Source organism: Cygnus olor, chromosome 5, assembly GCF_009769625.2.
Source record: "Cygnus olor isolate bCygOlo1 chromosome 5, bCygOlo1.pri.v2, whole genome shotgun sequence".
In the NCBI taxonomy this organism is placed as follows: domain Eukaryota; kingdom Metazoa; phylum Chordata; class Aves; order Anseriformes; family Anatidae; genus Cygnus; species Cygnus olor.
In genome coordinates, this window is record NC_049173.1 from 21,494,487 (window position 1) to 21,515,369 (window position 20,883).

The 20,883-nt window shown below is 36.6% G+C and overlaps 1 protein-coding gene and 1 long non-coding RNA gene across 4 annotated transcripts in view; one reads left to right on the top strand and one right to left on the bottom strand.

Annotated features, from left to right (window-relative positions):
- TSHR (thyroid stimulating hormone receptor) overlaps positions 1-20,883 on the bottom strand; it is a 69,330-nt gene that overhangs the window by 32,657 nt on the left and 15,790 nt on the right. The window contains exons 2-3 of the mRNA XM_040559502.1: positions 14,653-14,724; positions 8,151-8,225 (exon numbers count right to left, since the gene is read on the bottom strand). Of these exons, the coding sequence (XP_040415436.1) occupies positions 8,151-8,225; positions 14,653-14,724 (147 nt within the window). The remainder of the gene's footprint in view (positions 1-8,150; positions 8,226-14,652; positions 14,725-20,883) is intronic.
- LOC121071278 overlaps positions 1-20,883 on the top strand; it is a 32,712-nt gene that overhangs the window by 3,396 nt on the left and 8,433 nt on the right. For 2 of the 3 annotated variants that reach the window (XR_005820500.1, XR_005820499.1), the window contains exons 2-6: positions 12,682-12,846; positions 18,324-18,452; positions 18,773-18,847; positions 19,566-19,658; positions 19,750-19,805. This is a non-coding gene — a long non-coding RNA (uncharacterized LOC121071278). The remainder of the gene's footprint in view (positions 1-12,681; positions 12,847-18,323; positions 18,453-18,772; positions 18,848-19,565; positions 19,659-19,749; positions 19,806-20,883) is intronic. The other variant, XR_005820501.1, reaches the window with a different exon arrangement.

The following is a 20,883-nucleotide window of genomic DNA, read 5'->3' on the forward strand; positions in this document are numbered from 1 at the left end:
CTGTAAAGAAAGGGGAAACATTACTATATTGATAATTAATGATTAATCATTTCTTTATTGTAACAGAAAGCAGCAATGTTAAAATGAAAGTTAAAATGGGTGGCATGATGGTGTGGGTTTTGTGGGTGATGTTCTGGTCTTAGGTCAGTCCAAAAAGTGGGCATAGACACAGTGCAAACCAGTAGTATTTAAATTAGCATGCCTTAGCACTGCCAAGCAACCCAAAGCAGTGATCGGTCTCGACAACATCGGGTATCACAAAGCTGGATTTTAAGAATACCTCTGCCACTGGAATCATTCTTACATAATAAAATCTTTATAACCAAGTTATCTGAGAAATGAAAGTAGGAAAAGATAAGACAATAGATAAATCAGTATGTGGAGACAGGTACCAAGACTTCATCTTCTATGTATGCTGCTTTACTGAGAAAACAGTTCTCCATCTTCCAAGCCTTCATTTCTACTGTGTTTACATTGTAGGGAGACAAGGGTTTAGCTTCTACTTGTATGTTAAACTGATGTAGTTAATAGCTATACTACTACTACTATAGCACTGTATTCAAATGTTCTTCATGTCTGTTAGTTTCTTTGAACGGTACTGTTTCTGTTATTAAGAGAAATCTTCAGTGTCAGTCTCTTGCTTCTCTCAAATTATTTTATTAGTTATGTAGCAATCATACTCCCAACAGTGGAATTTGCTCCATAAACTTGAACTGACGTGTTTTTTCCATCACTGGCTACATTTGAAAAGTTGGAGTCAGGAGCTTCTTGGCTGCATATTCCTTTGTTGTGGACCAAATGTATTCCAGGGAAAGAGTTTTCAGATTAACATTCAGTCTGGAAATGCATAATACATTGGACTACCATAGAGTCATTGAGTTTTGGCTTTTTGCTATTCGTAGTACTCTGCAGTTGGGAGGAGGGTATTGAAAGTAAGAATTCAAAATCTGCGGATGGTACTAAAATTGGAAGCACAGAATAACGCAATGAGATTCAAGCAGATTTTATTAAGTAACTAGGCCAAAAGAGGGCAAGTGCTGTTTAACAGAGCAAAATGAAATACTAGTTAACCTGTGAATACAAGATTTAAAATTGCCAGATGAGACATTTGGCACAGTAATAGGAGAAAAGCTTAAAGACTGTTAGTGAGGAAATCAATATATACACTGAACAATGGGGAAAGGTTTATGCCCTTGCTGTTCCATTTCCTTGAATTGGTGATGCTGGGATTAGGGAAGAAGTGTACTTTGAAATATAATGTATTTTTATAATTGCATTTCATGCTAGATATTGTATTATAGAGGTTTCTTATAGTCTGAAAGGACGAAAAGGGCCCGTTGTGGGCACTTTAGACAAACAGTTGCCTAGAAGTCTCTTCTCAAAATGGATGAGAAAGTGGGTTAGAGAGGTATAAAAAGGGAAAAGGTGATTTGACTCAAGTGAATGTTAAGCTTACAAAAAAATCAGGAGAAAAATTCATTTTTCTCTGCTTCTTGTCCAGTCAAATGTGTTTCTTGAACTTGGCTGGCTGAATATGTGGCCTCTCATTTCATATGCATGAAAAAGAGAAAGATCTTCAAATTTAGTTCTATTCATGAAACTGTCCTTGTTTTGCATACTCAAACATCGTTAATATCACAATACTGGAAAGAATCTTCTCTAAAATCTGTCTCAGATATAAAGGATATCTGTAGCTCCATCAGTATTGCAGCCTATGAAGTAATTCTGAAAGGATGAAAGATATTAAATAGTTCTGATCACATCAGTTAACAGGATAGCGATAACACAAGATAGATTTCATAATTTATTCTATGTGAATCAGTCATGAATAGTATACATTCAAAGTTGCCTAAATGCTATATGATAGCAATTTTCAAATTGTAATCAAAAGACTCTTGTGGCTTAAGGATTACTTCTAAAGGTTCCAAAAATTAAGAGAAGATTGTTGAGTATCGGTAGATTCATTAGACAGGATTTGCACTTCTATCAGTAATCTTTTCTGAATCAGTGAATTGAAAAGATTGAAACACACGGATTTAGAAACTTAAGGTTCCTTTTAAAAGTAGCTCTGAAAAAAATATTAGTAGTTTTAGCTGCCTAAAACGTAGATACAGCCAAAGTATATACTTAAAAATGTCTGGTAGGCTAATTCCCTGGTATATAAGTGCCTATGAGAGCTGACTTTAGGTAACTTTTGAAATGGAACTTTGATAGACAATATAAATACAATTTAATCTTAGCATACAGGGCTTAAATTCTGTGCCCAGCAGCAATGTAACAATTCTGAGTATTTCTGGGAGCAAAGTGCTTAAAGATATAAAAAAAACTAAGATATTTAATAGGTATCCTTGCTGAGCATTTATGCAGAGAGGTGAAAGGTGTCCCGAACAAATCTTTCACTTCACAATCCTAACTAAAATTACTTAGAAATGCTAATAAGAAAGAAGGCTGATGCTATCTACCCTTAAGATAACAGAATTATTTGTGGAACACTTATAAAATTACTGAAAGTTACAATACAAAATATTCAGCTTCTGTTTTACTTTTTAAAAGTATGTGAAACCATGTAGACTTGGCTTATGTGTGATTTAAAGACAAAGTTTTAAACTTCACTTCTGGCCCTCAGACTAGTAATTAAAAATGTGCTAGGTTCACAATCAAACCAAAATCTTATTGTCCATGAATAGCACTTAAGTTTTGCTTTTTAAAGAAATTACTTTAAAAACCTTTAAGTGTTAGGAACAGATGTGCAAAGAAAATTACTTAGTGGCATACTTAAGGTCCTGTGATAATACTTACAAATACCTATAAATAACATACTTATGCTCGTGAACAGACACAAGTATTTAGTTCCAAATCAAAATTAATCTAAAACTGAAACTAATAATCATTATTTGAATATTAGTCTGATGAATTACTTGGTTTAATGAGCTGCAAGTTTGCAAAATAAATCCCAGAAAGATTGATAAGGTACTTCACATCTTACATGAATTTAAAAAAGCAAAAACATTCACATATTTATGTGGCTTCTAAAATTCATTTACCAGACGTATCTTTCAAACTTGCTTTGCAATATTGATGTACCCCAGAGTTTGCTCAAGACCAGAGCTCAGATATTGCAAATCAGAGCAAGGTCTCAATATAATGCTACTGTGCTGAAACATGTATGAATAATAAGGATATCTAGGTCAGCAGTTCTGAAATGTTTTAAATCATCTGTTTTCTTTTTCTTGTAATAACTAGACCCCTCTCCACTTAGATTTACTTTGTCTATAGCTTCCCTGGCCTCTTTGACTTGTACATAGACTTCCACATTTCCCTCTCCCTGTGCAGCCTAGCTGCCGTCCCCCCAAATGCAGCTATCCGTGGCATTCCACCTGCACACACCTGTCAAGCTTTCACATCGCTAGCTCCAAAAAATTGCCTCAGCCTGTCTATTCCCCACCTCCAGACATAAGCTTTTAAGAAGATTTTTCTACACAGCACTAGTTTCAGTGCCCTGAAATTTGCTGCAGGTTTACAGCAGTCCCCTTCATTCAGATTCATATTAGGGCCAGTTCTTCCCTCTTCAGCCTTCCTCTCCAGTTGTCTCTGACCCTTTGATAAAATCATCTCTCTTTTCTGCAGCCCAATATCCCATGACCTGGCTCCCTGAGCTGGCTGCAAGAAGTGCAGTGTTAGCCTGGGGGAGCTGCCCCAGCGCTTGCCCAGTGCAGAGATGGAGAGCAGTCCATGCAAGTTCTCTAAATGACGCTGTATATACAAGGGCAAGCCACTTGAACCACAACCTTTGGCGCTACTCCCATATGCTCAAAGGGCTTTTCATGTGGTTGCTCAAGAGGAGAGAGCATTTGAAGTAGGGAGGAGTTGGGGAGAAGTGAGGGAGAGATGAGGAGAGTGAGCAGAGACACAGGGAAGGGGAAAAGAAAGGGTTTTTCTGGAGTTTCTTATTTGAAAATGTTTTCCTGAGAAAAAAGGCCTAGCTCGAAAAGCTCTCAAGTCTTATGCTACCAAGCTGCAGCACACTAGTAAGATATCTACACACAGACATTGCTAATCTGACACTTTCACATTTGTATCTACAATACAGTTTTGTCACTGTATGGGAAAGACAGTAATTTGTAAACATGTTAAATTTGTCTCGCAGACATACTTAGAAACAGTAATGACAAAAATAAGGAATAAGAAAATACTGTTAGACCAACTTAACATCACTGGGGAAAAATTAATACAAAGTCTTGGCCCTGATTTTAATCTTAAAAGAGTGGGAATTTTGCAATTAATTACAACTGAAATGAGATCCATCTCATTAAAACACAGCAGTTGATCAGTACCTCATTTTGCAGAAGTTACTCAGCACTCAAATGGATTAGGTTCATATAAATATGATATATGCTCAGAGATTGCTCATAGGGGAAGACGGACTAGCTGCATACATGCAGCTAAGGTCTGGAGGGAACAGAAAGTCAAGATGGAGGCACAGAAGCAGAACGGAACAAGGACCAGGAAAATGGAGTGCTGAAGATCAAAAGTGAGGCACACTAGCAGGCTTGGCATGAAGTGGTGACGAACACAGGATGCCTATTCACATGACACTTGACTCAAGCCGAGCAATTAGTTCTTCCTTTCCATAAACACTAAATTTTCTCATAAGAAGTTCTGTAGAAAAATAAATGTTTTAAAAATTAAACTGTGTATATAAATTTAAATTAGGGTAAAAAGATTATTTACATAAAACCGTACTCTAGGAAAAGTCCATGAAAAAATGAACCTATGAAAGCTAACCTCTATGAAATGACTTCTTTTCAAAACTGTTAGAGTAACTTCAACTTCCTTTAACATATCCTATGCTACTCTTTATCCAGTATTATTTTAGCAATAATTCTTTGAAAATTACTATGTAAGTAGAGAACATTAAACAAATGCATAGCACAACATATACATTTATCCCTGAATAATCTTGTTATTTGGAAAGTAAATCAAACCCAACAATAAGTGTTAACAAATCAGAGGAGTTATGGAAGCAATTCAGAAAAACAGTCAAATTTATAAATAGCTTTCTTTTCCAGTTTATATGCAACTGCCTAATTTGCCAGATGTTTGTGTATTCTCTGATTAAATAATGTGTATGCTTTACCTCCAAACAGATTTTAAAAGTGTATAAATGCTTTTGAGTAGTACGGTTAGCCCTTCTTCATGGCCTAGCTGCAGAGGTTTGGGTTTTGCCTTTGTGAGTAAGCTTCTGGTTCTGGTGTCTTGTCTTGAGAAGTATTTATGGTGCTTTGATAATTATATGTATATAGTTTGTCTATGTACATTTTCTTTTTTTGGTAGTGCCTTGTGAGAAATATAGGGGGTCTTACATTACCCTCTATAACAAATGAGGAAAACTCCTCCCCACCATGCCTTCCCCAGAGCCGGTACCACAGGTGCAGAAGGTGTAGGTGCCATTGAGCTCCACTGACTCCTACACAGGCTGCAGCATCACAGACAGCATGTGCAGGCCATGGATCTGACATGGGTGTGATAATGTGGTGGCTTCAAACCTTGTTGTTGTGCTCTCACCTGGCTTCTGGGAAAGAAGGCCCGTAGAGTGGGTGTGGATGTAGTGCCTTACAGCCAGCCAGCTGGGTGCTCTGTGCTGAAGCATTCTGTAGAACAATGGATGGTTTCTAGAGGAGCCTTCATCTGCCAGAGGAGGCACTGAAAACACTATAGCTCCATCTACCACTCCTTTAAAGTAGCCACATTTTAAGATGCACATTTTTATGGAAGTGTCCTTTATATGCAAAAGCTTATATTACCCTTTGGAAGAGATCCTTTTTGTGTTATGAATTAACATCCTGAGGTAGACGTTTCTAATCCATTATTCACTTTGAATCTAATACATAAATAATAGTAGCTATCTAACCAGCTAGTTCCTTTTTTCCTTAAGCCATCCTTAAGAAAACTTTATATTCATATAATTTAAATATGATACAACCCTGGGTATTGCATGGAAGAACTCTTCAACGAAATGAGATGGCCCAAGAGTATTTTATTGTCTTTAATTTCTCATAAGGTGAACCACAAGGTGTGTAGTGCCAAATACTTTATTACTTATAAAATGGGATGCCAGTAAGCGTTTCATTAAATGTTCTTTTTTGTTGAACAAGAAATCCTAAAGACACAACAACTGTGAAACAGGAAGGGAGAATATGAGTAACATGGGCCTGGAAAAACCATCTACAGAAGAAGAGACTGGCTAAATTCAAACCAAAGATAAGTACTGTTATAACACCAAAGCTTTCTGTGACACCAATTCAGGAATATTAAAGGAACATGTTATTGGACTAAACTAAGTCTCAGGATCCTGGACTCTACTCCTAACTTAATCTGCCAGGGATTTGTAGGGTAGGCACTTCCATTTTCCAGCATTAGTTGCTCTTTATTTACAGTAAGAGTAATTATATTATCTCCTTTATTTTTATTAACCCTTCTGTTTCATACTGTATAAATTAAAAGGAAAAGAAGTATAGAAAATAGAGCAGTGTTGAGAGATCACCTAGTTCAATCTTTTTCTCTGAGTGAAGGTTAAATAGACCTGTGGAGTTTCTGATTACAGACTTAAAGGCCTCCAGTGACAAAAACAAATTCCCTAGGAAAGTAATTGTATTTATTTATGCCAACCATAAGAAAGCTTTTCCTAGATTGCCCCTTAATCTAATTTTATTATTAGTTTTGCTTTGTCAGTTGTGAAAAATGGATAGTAGTTTCATCCCTTGCAGCAACCTTTTATATGCTTAAAAGATGTAGCTGCCTCTGCCATATTTTAGTTTTGGACAAGAAACTCTTTCAGATAAAGTTTTCTGGACCCTTAATGACTGGCATTGCTCTCCCGTGGAGCCTCTGCACACGAAAATCTCTAAAATGTGCCAAATTGCAGCTTATCTGAGCTTTTTGATACTGACACACTGCATTGCCCTCATTTGGATCAGAAAACCAGGTGCAGGATGGATCCTGTGAAGCCCTATTCAGTAAATTAACTTCTCATTTTGACAGGTAATGCTGAACGACAAGAATTCTCTGGGTGCAGGTATCCTGCTACTTTTATATCTGCCCCAGTACTATTTCAGTTAGGCCTTGTTCTGCAAGCCTTTTCATAGTGTAGAGTCATACAATATAGTGCCAAAAGCCATGGTACTGTAATTTTGACACCTTCTTCCTGTTGCAGAAGGAAATTAGATAGCCTGATCTGATTTGTTCTTAAATCCATGTAGCTGTAATTTCATTTTATAGTATTCTTTGTGTTTACACACAATTAGTTTGATTACTGGTTCCAGATTTTTTTCAGGAATTGAAGTTAATCTGCTTTCATCACAGCTTCTTTTAAAAGACAGACCCAGTTTTTGCCTTTCTTTCTTTTCTGGTATCTCACTCATCCTCTGCAAGTTCTCAAAGATAGCTGACTTTGTTTCATACAGGACTTTAAACATCCTAATGTTAGGTTCGTTTGACACAATCTGAAAATAATAAGTAAGAATAAGGAAAGAAGAGGTTAAAGAACATTAAGTTGGTATCTCTTCCCTTTGTCCTTGATATTAGTTGCCCTTATGGTAGATTTTTTTTTGGTGAGGACTGATAAGAACAAAAAGTATAAAAACTTGTCAGAAACCTTTACCCATAACATTCCCCATTCCATTTAATAAACAGACAAATACTCTGTTATATTGTTAGTGCACTTCCAGAATGATTACTTGTTACTCTTCATGTCTCTTGCTAGTGCCATTTTGCTCTGTGCTATGGCCTTACTTCTTATGCTTATGTTACTGTTTTACACTTATGTTTAGTAACTTGACAGAATCAATTCTTAGCTGCCAGTTTAAATAAACTTGCCATCAAGCCAGAGCTCGCAGTGCAGTCCCACGTATTTTTCACTAAATTTCTTACGCTTAGGAGGATATGGAAAAGCAAGGGAACTAAAGAAAGCACAAGGGAAAAAACAGGCCGACTCCACAATATGGAGAAAGAAAATGAGAAAAGGAATATTTAGCTACAGAGGAGAAGAGAATGACAACTCATAAATCAACATGTATGTTACTCCACACACCTTCAAATTTATTTGAACCACTGCATTCATTTATTTACGTTTAATTAATTGCAGTACTTACATATGAGTGACTTTACTTAAACTGTTGAAGGAATGAGCCTCCAGACTCTGAAGGGTTTCATCTATGGAGATGTAGCTAAACACCAGCAAACAGAAAAAGAAACAAGTCACTGACCTTGGCAAGCAATGGCTAGTGCCCAACAAGCCACTTTATTTTTCTTCTCTCTTCTCATCCACCTCATGGGAGGTGGCACTGATGTTGTCTGACAGAGGAACCTTTAACAGGACTTTGATTTGAGCTGATGTTCTAGACGTATACTATACTACCATTAAAAAACAAAACAGCAATGTGATAGGCACTAAATGTTCAGATTTCACATTTTAGAATCATATTTTTTCCCTTTTCCCACTTGGTGTTCACCTTGGAGTTCTCTAAGGAACCAAGATCACCTTAGTGTTGTCTAAGGAGACCTAGTTCTCAGGTAAATTGGCGTATTTTTCTACATCCATGAATAAAAAAAGGAAAGATGAAGATGGTCCTTGGGCCATCACTGCAACAGTTGTCACAATTTCTCTATCATCAGGGCAAATGATTTACTAATTGCTGAGGAAAAAAATATGCTGTAACATGAATTTAGAAAGAAGCTCTAGCCATGCAGTGAATGTCATAAAGGGTATAAGGTGTAATGTGGCTCCAAAACAAAACAAGCTTAAGAAATATTAATTTACAAAACAGTTTAGACTGAGTAGCAATTATACTGCTGGTGATCTACTGAATGTGGTGAGAAAATAGCCTTTCAGAGTTTCTCCATCACCACTAGGAATATGGTAATACTGGAACTACTCTGTTAAAGGCTTTGAAGTGTGAATAAAGCTGCAATACAACTAACAAGTGCAAATTTTCAGAGTAACATCGGCATTACTACTCAGATTATGCAATTCAAAATCTCTTAAAATTTTAAAAATGTTTTAAAATTGATCAGTACTGGAATAGCATTTAAATGATGTATTCTTGTATTTTATTTACTTTTCTAATCACATTTCATATATTTCTAATCTATAGATCCTTAAAAATAATTGGAATTCCTTGCATATTCATTATATTTATTATATTAAAATATTTAACTGCTATCTTTACTTAATTTGCTACTTAACTAAAAGAAAGCAAAAAGAAAATAAATTACTTAAGTTTTTAAAAATGTGACAATATTTTTCTTAAATTGAATGTCACATGATCATGTGTGTACAAAAGTAATGTTAAAAGATTAAAAAAAAAATCCTGGTTCCAACTGAAGTTACTGACTCAGTTTTTAATATTTTGCATGTTTACACATCCCCTGAGCAACTTTGCCATTATTTTCAATATTAAATTTAAATTAAATTGACCAGAAGAGACTTAGAAGTTAATTTTAAATGTCAAAATTGAATAAAATATAATAATAGAGTATTATATGCCTTTCCTCCTCTTTAGTAGGCCTGCAAAGACCCAGAGTCAGATCTTAACTATCTAACTGGAATTTTGCCTTTATTCTAAATGGGTTGTGTTGTGTTTTGTAAACAAAACAAAGCAAAAAATCTAACAATGTTAAATATAAATATATAAATATAAATATATAAATATAAATATATAAATATAAATATATAAATATATAAATATAAATATGATCTTTTAACTCAGGAGGGCTTTTAAATGCAAGACAGATTTGACAGAATGCAAGACAGAATGGATCAGATTTTTATTCTTTTGTTGAACTTTTGTGAAAGTTGAAATTTAACTTCTTTCAATGGATATTTCAAAAATACTTGAAATGTTTTAAAAAATTGGAAGCAATACTTTGTGAGCAGCTTATTAGTCAGCTGCTGGTTGTTAGAGAATACCACTCACTGTTTCAAGGGAATTTATGTCCTGCCTATGCTGGAGCTAAAGACATATTTCCTGAGCTGTTTTTAACTTTTCTAACATGAGATCTACTTTTTATTGCTTATTTTGGAGATGTAGTCAGCAACGTTTGAAAAGATATCAGAAGAGTTACTAGTAGAGATTTCATGACCAATGGATTCTCTTTCCATGGTAATACTACTTTTAAAAAGCTACTCAGATCCTCTAAAAGGAAGGAAAAAAAAAGAGGAATACAATAATGTATTTCCTGTCTGTATCTCTGTGATTATTGCAGAATTAGATGCTTATGTGAGATGCTTTAATTTTGTTTTCTTGTAAGCGGTAAATGTCTACTGCCCAAGAAATTGAAGTTCCAGTCTTAGCAGAAAAAATAATTATTCCATTTTAGCAGAGCCTACACTTTAACATACCAAAAGATAGGTGATATCAATGACAAATAATGATGATAAAAAGCTGCTCTGTGTTGCAAACAGCTGTATATAAATCAGCTTGACAGAAAATGAAATGAAAACCAGAGAATGAGCAAACATCACCTCATGCCAAGCAGCTGGGGCTGGGAATTATACAGCACTTTTTATGTGCCCCATGGTCAGAACGGGTCAGCTCACCCCAGGCAGGTGAGTGCCTTTTTCTCACATATGAGAGGAGGCAGAAGAGCAGCAGGGGTGGGGGTGGTGTTTCCTCCTCCCCTCCCTCATGCCTGCAGCTGCAACTTCCCAGTGCTCTGCATATCACATTTTTACTGCACTGGCTGGCTTGGAGCTGGCTGAGTTACAGTTTTACATCTTACAGCTGTGGGATGAAAGTGGGAAGGAAATGGCTTATTTTCTTTGCGTGTTGACCTCCGCTCTCCTGCTTTGTAAGCAGGTATAATTGTGTATATTAATTAAATGACGTTATCAGTGATGACATGCGTAGTTTTATTTGTCTTAGTGTCACCTAGATCAACACTTGATAAACGTGCACAAACATACAATCTCCTCTGAGAAAGAAATATCAAACTGAAAAGCATTAATTGTACGTAAATATTTACTTCCAAGTATTCAGAGTGCTTCTGAACTAACCAGTGCCTTGGCTAATGAACACATAATACAACACATTTAAATGCAAGGAATAAAAATCCCAGCAGTCAGAACCAGGAGGAGTTACACAGGAAAGAGAGGGAAAGTGTGCTGAAATTCCCAGTTTGAAGACATTTGGTAATTCAGCACTGTCTCTCTGTACCAGCTGTGTTTAACTTGCAGGATTCCGAAATGCCTCTGACACCCATCATGAGTACAGTCACAACCTAAACACTACGTGCACAAGTTCTCTTTTGGCAAAAGTCTGTTTGCAGTTAAATAACTTTAATCACCATTGAGAAAAAGCCTGAGCGCACAGGATTTTAAACAAGCACGTGGCAGAAGCCACGACGGCCTCTTCCTGCCCTCACTGTTCTTCTTTCTCCATCTCTCCACCTTCCTTTGTTTTTCTCCAGCCTCAGCGCTCCCTGTCCTGGGCTGCGTTGCTGCCTGCCACTTGCTCCAGCTCCCATCTGGTCCTGCTGGAGGGCAGCTCGATGATGTGTGGGGTGCCTCAGGGAGCATAGGGGCTGGCACTGGGGAGCAGGGGAGGTGCTGTGCAGTGTGGGAGCAGTGTGTATGGGGTGTGAAAAGGCACTGGAGATTTGGAAAGATAAAGAAATAGCATGGAGAATCACAGTGCACAGAAGAAATGTTATGCTCTGTGTGGGGCTACTGGCAAAGGGAGCTGTGCAGTGCAGGGCTGCTGCCTTGTTTAGAGAAGCTGTGGAGAAAACTGCTTGGGGAGCTATGCAGCAGGTGTCTGTAAGATACTCACAAATGTAACCCCCAAGTATCATCCATGTCCTCTTCAGCCCCTCTGAGCCCAGGAAAAAAGTTCTTTATCTTTGACCTTAAAAGTACTGTATGTTCCACCTGTCCTAAGTCAGAAGGGGATGGAAATACCAGGCAAAGCCTTTCTACCAAGATTTTTCAACTTTAAGATGAAAAAAAAAAATTCTATTGCAGCTGAATACCTTATAAAACATTTTTTTCAGTGTTGTTATTGTCAGAATGAAGCATATGTACCTGAGTGCACTGATGCATTCCTGATAGGAATTAGCTTTGCACTTGAGCATTTCATTGAAATGCTTTTGTTTTTCATTCCTATGGTAAAGGGAAACAATCTCTACTTCTAGCTATCAAGAGTACATAGACACATCAATTTAAGAGAATAGTAGCTTTAAAATTCTTGTTTAAACAAGGTTCATAAAGAGGCCAACTAAATTTTTTATTCAGCTCAGAGAAAAAAAAAAGTTTATTTGTGGAAACTGTATAGTAGAAACCATATAGCAAAACACAGTATATTTGGAACAGTAAACATGGTCTATATCATCTTATTGAAACTTCAGAACATTTTCTCAATGAGTTTACAAAGCAAGGAATGATCTGGTAATTTTCATTATTAATGGCAATTATGGGCTGGGAGAGCCAAATGAGGTGTGAGGTATATTAGAGGCCAAGAAAAACACACACAAGAATTGTAGTTAAAACATAGGTACTAATTCCTTAACCCAAATTTTTTAACAAGAAGGTGAGAGTTCATGATTTGTAGTAGTAGTCATGCTATAAAAAAAATCCAGAAGGACATTGACGTTACTGAAATTTAAATCTTTATCTATTCTTCACAGGCTTTTACAAATTAACAACAGAAAATGTTGTAATCCAGAAATAATTCCGCAGCAGAAGCCCAGCACTGATGCCTTCTAGAGGAGCATCTTTGTTTTTCTGTTCCTTCCTACCATGAAGCACCTGGCACCAAGCGGAAGACGAGAACAGGCACGTTTCATCTAACGGTAGGAGAGAGAATGTAACACTACCATGTCAGGCCATAATTTTAAGTAGGTTATTGCTATATCAACTGTATGCATGCTGTATGTATGCTATTTGTGTGTATGATTCTATGATAAGCTATTTTCCTACACATAAATGTGGAACAGGGGGAAGGTAAAAATCTGTATTCAGTTAATACCTCTGAAGAATAATTCTGAAGAAGATACTGACATTAGTTTGCCCAGCTAGCCTTGAAATCACCAACCAAATAAACTGACATGGATGTCAATGGATTATTTTAAGGTGTGTAAAAAGCACCTATTATCTCATTCAAGCCCATAAGGACTTAGCAAATGTGACTTTCGTTTTCACTAAATTATCTGCTGGTTATCTGCTACCATATTACTACCAAACAGTATAGGCAAAAGGTTGTCATTGATTGGGCATCTTTAGAGAAGAGTTCAATTAATTCTCTAAATGAACACCTATACTTTTACAAATTCATAACTATTACAATTTGAGAATTTTGCAATCCAAAAGGCCTCTAATCAACGGATTGTGTGTTATTCAAAGCCAAAGCAGAGATGACATCCTTTTACATTTAATAAAAGCATGTTTTGAACAAAGTTTATCAGATTTACATATGATACTGCAAGTCATATGAGAAACATATCCCCCAACAAAACCAAAACAATACACCATCTATCTGATAAAACTGAGACGGCGAATTAGGCTGCAGATATTCAAGAACAATTATTTTTAAGGATTTCAGAAAGTAATTACTTCAATACAGTTGAGTAAAATTATAAAATGTAATTAGGCAAACCTCCAGGTCTCCCCATTTTCATAAATTCTTAATTACTAATCCATCTCAGCCATTCAGCCAATGCTGAGCTGGAGATGAGACTTGCAAGGAATGTCATGGACAACAAGAAGGTCTCATATTACTACATTAGTAATAAAAGGCTGAAATAAGAAAAATGTGGGCTTCTTGCTGGCAGTGGTGGTTCATTTAGTTAACATTGGACACAAAAAATGTTGAGCACCAGGCTGGATAAAGCTCTGAGCAACACGGTTGGACCTCATAATTGGCCCAACTTTGAGCAGGTGGTTGGACAAGAGGCCTCTTCAGGTCCTTTCCAAATTACATGATTCTAGGGAGTGAACTGAGAGAGGGCAGAGAAGTTTCTGCATCAACTGGCCATACACAGGATTACGAGCAAGAATTAATAAACCTGGGACACCTTTGCCTCAAGACTGCTGACATCAATGAACGGGGCAGTGCAAAAGCAGGTACCAACTTGTAACAAAAGCTGATCTGAGGCAAGTGTGTAGAGGCTGTTGGCCTCCATTTATGGATTGTATCCATGCATGTTTACATATAAAGGAAGTAACACAACAGAAGTCCTTATTGCATCACAAAAATACTAATGTTTTTGTGAAAATGCATTCCTATTCTAGAAAAGCCATAGATTCTCCAATAGAATGAGTTAAAAATCATGCTGGGAGCTAAAAAAAAAAAAAAAAAAAATTTAGTCTGGACCAGCAGTAGAATATGTAATTTGTTGTGAATGAAACCATTTCTCATATTTTTTGAATGAAAAAAAAAAGACTTATCTATCACATCTATTTCAATAAAGATAAGTTCTCATCCACTAATGCCTAGCATGCCTTGTTATGGCCAGTTCAGGTTATAAAAAACTGGATAATTACCTGCAGTTCTAAAATGTGAGTGGTGAGGTAGCAAATGTGCAAGAGTACTACATGAGGGGAAGAAACATGATTTTTAATAGAAGAGCTAATAGAATAATATCAGAAACAGAACTTACATCCTAGAGATGTTGGGGAGATTGGAAAAAGCTTCACTTGGAATTGTTCTTAGATGAGTCTCCATAAACCTCCTATAGAAATAAAAGTTTGGGTTAATATCCCCTGTTAAGCACATTTTAACATTAAAAAGTTGTACACAAATCAAGCTCTGCTCCAATATTTCTGTTTTTATCTTCCCTTTTCTCAGTGTTTCCACCTTCACGTTATTCCTGTTTCATGCATTGTGGTTTGCTTGGTGTCGTCTCTCAATCTAAATTAGAACCTTCTGCATCATCTCACCCAGGAATTCAGCATTCAGTGGTAATGATGGACCTTCCAAAAACCCGGAGCATTACTAGCAAACGTATCTGTCCATTGAAGTAAATGAAATACTAAGAGTATAAGCATTCTTTTAACCATTTTAGGCTCTTCAGAGATGACCCATCCCCGCTTCCAAGCAGGAAATTCAGGTACACCAGCCGAAATTCAATTAGAGCAATTGGATGCTACCTCCATAAAATTCTCTATATGCTTTGTAGTAAATACACCGTTCTTCCATAAACATCTGATGTGGGGATGGCAGAGTACATTGCCATTTTTTAACAAGCCCAGTTAAAGCTGCACTTCAGGTGAGAATAGAAATATGTATCATACCCACCTGCAGAGGTTTCAGAAAAACAGACAATATTTAAGGGAGACACTTATCAACAGCCAGGTTCTTAGCAGAATGAATTCCTAGCAGACTGACTGCTCAAAACAAAAAACAAACAAAAACAACAAAAAAAGGAGGAAATGCTTTAGAAAATGAGAATATAATGTCTGTTAGATTTAAAGTTACAACATGTCATTGCTGGATGAGGGCATTTTTGGTTTTCCAGTACATCTGGAAATACACTTACAAAATACATAGTCAATGAACAGTTTGAAGAGTAACAAAGAACAAATGATAAATGTTTCCCATAGCTGCTGTTTGAACAGTTCAGTAGAACATAAATGAACAAGCATTAATGTTTTCTGTTTTGTAACATGAAGTATCAGATTATAATAATTATATTTAATTTACACAGGTAAAATATTATTATTTTAAGATTTATCAAGTTTCTGGAACTTGTATGCAAGAAATAAAAACATCTGTAGTGATTTTTAAAACTTCCATCTTGAGTAAAAATACAAAGTAAGAAAACATACTCTTCTACCATCACAGGTGAAGGCTCTGCCTATTCCTAAGTATACATCCCCTACTCCATAGAGTTGTTACATGAACGAGTAGGAAGAACCTAAAGACAGGTTTATTTAACAGGGGGTTGATGTTTCTCCTGACTTCAGTGCACCCAGCTTCCACCGAGCCCACAACCAGAAGAACATCGGTTGGTCTATGGGTGTACTAGCCTATTCCCCTGCACCCATAGCACCTTGACACCCATACCACTCCCTCCTCTATTTCATAATGCTGCTTCCTCCTATTATCACAGTCCTGAACAAGATGTTTGTAAACAACAACTACAGACTGCTGATCTTGCTGTTGTGATCCAACATCTGCCTGTATTTCGAGCACTTTTAGGAAGCTGAAAATGATGACTGAGAAATTTCTGGTTCCAAACAGATTTTAACAAGTCTTGTAGAACAGAGTGGAGGGATCTTAGCAGGCTGGAGAAATGGGCTGACAGAAACCTCATACATTTCAGCAAGGGTAGCACAACATCCTGCCCCTGGAGGAACAACCCCAGGCCCCAGTACAAACTCGAGGCCACCCAGCTGGAAAGCAGCATTGCAGAAAAGCACCTGGGGGCCCTGATGGACACCAAGATGAGCATGAGCCAGCAGTGTGCTCTTGCCATAAATAGGGCTAACAGTACCCTGGGCTGCATTAGGAAGGAGACCTAAAGCTTCTCCCTAAGACTGTTAGAACCCAGAAGTCAGGGAAAACATAGGTTAAGCCGCTTCCAGCTATCCAAGCTCACTTTTAACCTGTCTCATATCCCTCTGGTCTTCTGTTCACCTACAAAATGCTGGCTCACGACACCATAGTTGCCTCCCACCAGCAGTCGCACTTAACCTGTAATTCCACGTTCCAGGAAAGCATGAATTTAAACACCATTGTAAATCTCCTCTTGACCTCCTGCTTTTATGTCAAACATTCAGCCCTCTCCATCTTTGCCACAGAATGAACTGAGTCAGACCCATCATGAGCTAAGAGAATTCATGTTAATCTTTTATTGACATACCTGAAATTTACATATCCCATCAGTAAACACGGAAATTCTGGATAATATATAAATCAATTGCTGTACTATGAAATGGCTCTGCATTTACAGCTTTCTAGATAAGGCTTCTAATATCTCAAGTACAGCACAATGAAGACCATTAGCTTTGAATACTATATTTAGATTGAACAGCTCACAAATTTATTTTATAGGTTGAAAGTGGTAGCAACATATTTCTTCCTGTTTATTTGCTAACGTTTAAAGATATACCAACATTCTGCAAATATAACGAGAAACCATAGGTGATGCAGAATGTATCATAAAGGAAATAGAGACAGTGAAGTAAAAAGACAATGAAGTATAAAGACAGAGAGAAATCTTAGGCAGAAGATCAAAAATGGCACATTTCATGACAAGAACTTAGTTGTGAGATGAAACAGTATTAGAGAAGATCAACAAAGATAAAAGACTCCAAGTTCATGCAATACACCTACTACATAAGCAATACACTAAGTAATAGCATATATAGCACATATATAGCATATAGTGACATGGTGTATGCTAGCTGTCATTCTTCAACTACTTGCTGTGTAAACAGATTGCTGACTGAGTTCAGAGTCAATGCTTATGCAGACCATGAAATAGAGTCAATGCAATAGGCCTGGAGCTAGGGGCAAACTTTTAGGCCAACCTTTTTGTACAATCATCTGCAAAGCTCCAGTTCTTGCTGAAGAACCTGTGGACTGATACACCAAAGCTAGTTATAAGCAACTTAAAACTCAGCAAAAAAACCTAGAAGACAGGTCAGGGCTTCCAGACAGACAACCTGCCAGTTTCAGGTACCAACCTTAACATACAGTGTGAGCATATGATAAATAATTGGGAATTCATTATGTTAATTGTCTGTGATTCTTCCTGTCTTGCGTGTATTAGAAATTGTTTTTAAACCTGAACGTTCCAATTTGCAAATTGGCAAGTGAGTCCAGTATCTAGACACCCACAGGGTCTTCATTAAGAGAGTAAGTTTTTTCCGAATGAAGGAAAAAACTTTACTGGCAAAATATACATTACTTTTCCATGGGAGAAAGAAAAAAAAAAAACTATAAGTGCTCACATTTAATAGCTCGTTTAATTTCCTTTCTATATTAAGGCAAAGACAACACACACAAGAATGTTCAATCTCATTTAATGAAAAATTGCTCCTGAGTACTTCCATTTATTTCTACTTTTATTTTCTCATTCAGATTGAAAGCTTCAATAAATACTAAATCTGGAAAAAATCTTCAGACTGTATTCCATAAAATCTTTCAAAAAGAAGAACCCAAAGTCTGAGGTCATTTTCATTATAAACTTGCCATCCAGATTTGCAAAGATGCAAAAGCATGCAAACCACATTTTTAGTAAATGAGTTGTTTTAAAAATGGCAAGAAAATGTTTGAATAAAACATTTTAAGTTTTGTAGGCTGACATTAGTTTGCATTTCCTAGTTTCACAGGTCAGACAGTCAGTTGAAGTTTTAAAATTTTCTTTCTGCTTTGATATTTACACCAAAAGTTTACCCTGCGTGTTCCTGAAAGAATCTATGTCCCGAAAGACTCTCTCTACCTGAACAACTGGTAAGCAAAAGAATTAGTGTTAGTATTAATGTTTTTTGTTGTTGTTTGTTTGTTTTTTAATGTAAGACCATATGGATAGACTTTAGAATATTTTATATCTGCATAGGAACAACCCAGTTTCTGACTAACAGAAATACAGGTACAAGGACTGTGAATTATTCAAAATTAAGCATATTTGCTTCGTTTTAATGACTTTACAGTACCAATGCACAGAGCATTACCCACACATCTAGTATATAATATCATATCTCTTTAAAGCACTACATTCCGAGTACTACTAAGCACTGATTTATTATTTCTGCTTTGCTCTTCTATGACAGTTAATCTAGTGTCCTACCTGATAATGCACCAAGGAACTCTGTTCTTGCTGTTGTTGGTGCCTATACTCCCATCAGGTAGGAGCTACCTAAGAATAAATATTTTGTTGATTTCAGTATTAATTAGTCCCATCATTTAAGACCCATAAGAGTAGGCAGCCTTAGGTATGCATGAGACAATGAATCTGTCAACTAAGCAAGTGGTGTTACTTGCAATGTAATTAATGTTAATTGTCCTCAGTATATTTGGTTGTATCACATTCATTTTTTCTTTTTTTTTTTTACACTGCAACTTTCAAAATATTTAAATAGGAACCATTAAAATATGCAATTTACAGATGGCTTAAAACAAGGCAATAATAATAATAAAAATAAGAAATAATTTCACAAAAATATTCCACTAATAAATCAAGATTAAAAAAAAGTAGGAGAAAAGCTTTGCTCATATATGAAACACTACTAACTATTCAGATTATAGTTTTTGATTATCCATTTAGGAGACCTCTACTTTAACATTAAGTAAAGCTATAGTTTCATTTCAGAAGCCAGAAGTTCTTCACTTCTATTTGTGCATTTAAGTCAAAATTGCAGCACAGCTGATTTTTTTCACTAAATACAGTTACAGAAAGACTAGTACCAAGGAGTTACAGCAAAACTCAAGTGATGATCTCTGTTTTCTTTTGAATGCATACACACACAAGAATAGAAACTGGCCCATGACTTACAAAAGTCAGTGTTTAGCATGTAAGGAGGTTAAACTCAAAATGCTGATAGAAATGTATTTTGTTTCTCACAGGTGGTCATTTTCAAACATTGAGATTAGCGAATATCAGATACACCTAGCAAGCAGGACCAGAGGAAAAACATCAAGCCATTTTCCATTTGAGAGGTACAGGCAATCTGGGTGTAAGTTTGTACTGCTGCAGCCTCTGCCTACTTGTGTTTGACTGTATCAATTTTATTAACCTCTTGTGTTAGAGAGAAAAAAAAAACACAGGAGAATGTATACATCACTCTAACAACACCTCTTCATCTGGTAAGTAGCACTAACAGCATTATGTAGCCAAAATACTGGCAGAGTGTGAAGGACTTACAGACTTAGGTCTGATAGAATACATGAAAATCTAAACAGAAAACATTTCTACTGCTCTCTGCCTTATTTGGTGAATCACTTGAAAGCTTTACTTCTCATTGCTGATGAATCCTCCCTCAGCGCTGAAGTTCCCTCAATAGCTTAAAGGCATACGTAAGATACCTATTGCCTTACACTAAAGCCATCTAAAAAAAACAGTGCTCTTTTTAGAAGATGTTTACAATGGTACTTAACCACAAGCTTCTCAAGAGTCTCTCTCTTTCTCTCTTTTTGGTTTGTTTGTTTCCCAAGCACGAGACTGTTCATACAGAGCAGAAGAAGGGAATCCTTCATATCTATCACCTGGTGCTGATAAATATCACCTGGTGGTGATAGATGACACAGGAGAGCATGCTTTCTTTGAACAACATGTACCATGACTTCTTGCCCTCATTCTCCAGTACCCTATACCAAGCACAGATCAGGATGAATAGCCATGTCCATCACCTGAGTTTACAGACCAGAAAAAACAATACAGAAAACTGTGGTAAATGAGGAACCTAGACTCTTAAGTGCAGAATAATAGATGGGAGAAACTGCAAGAGGAGTCTGGTGCACATTAGCAAGTAGATCTAAGGTAGTCAAAACATGTTCTTCTACAATATAATGGTAAAACTAGATGGAGAATTTGGGTGTTCACTTCTTAGCTGTCCTTCAAAAGGCCCAGCATATGAATATGAACTTAAGTCACTGGCCAGGGACCTGGGTGATAGAAAAAATGAAACATGTTCCTTTCAGCCTTCTATGAGATGACAAAGTACCAGAAGAAATGGTAAAAATACCAGATTCTAAACTGACTGGACATATTCATGGAAGAAAAATACATCTGGGTGTAGAGAATACAAAACCTTGGGTTCAGTAAGTGCATGAACCACAAATTATTGTAGGCTGGGACAGTACTCTGTGACAGTGTCACTGCATGTTTGTATCATACACTCTTCATGGGGCATACTTTACTGGTCACAGCTGCAGGCAGAAGGTG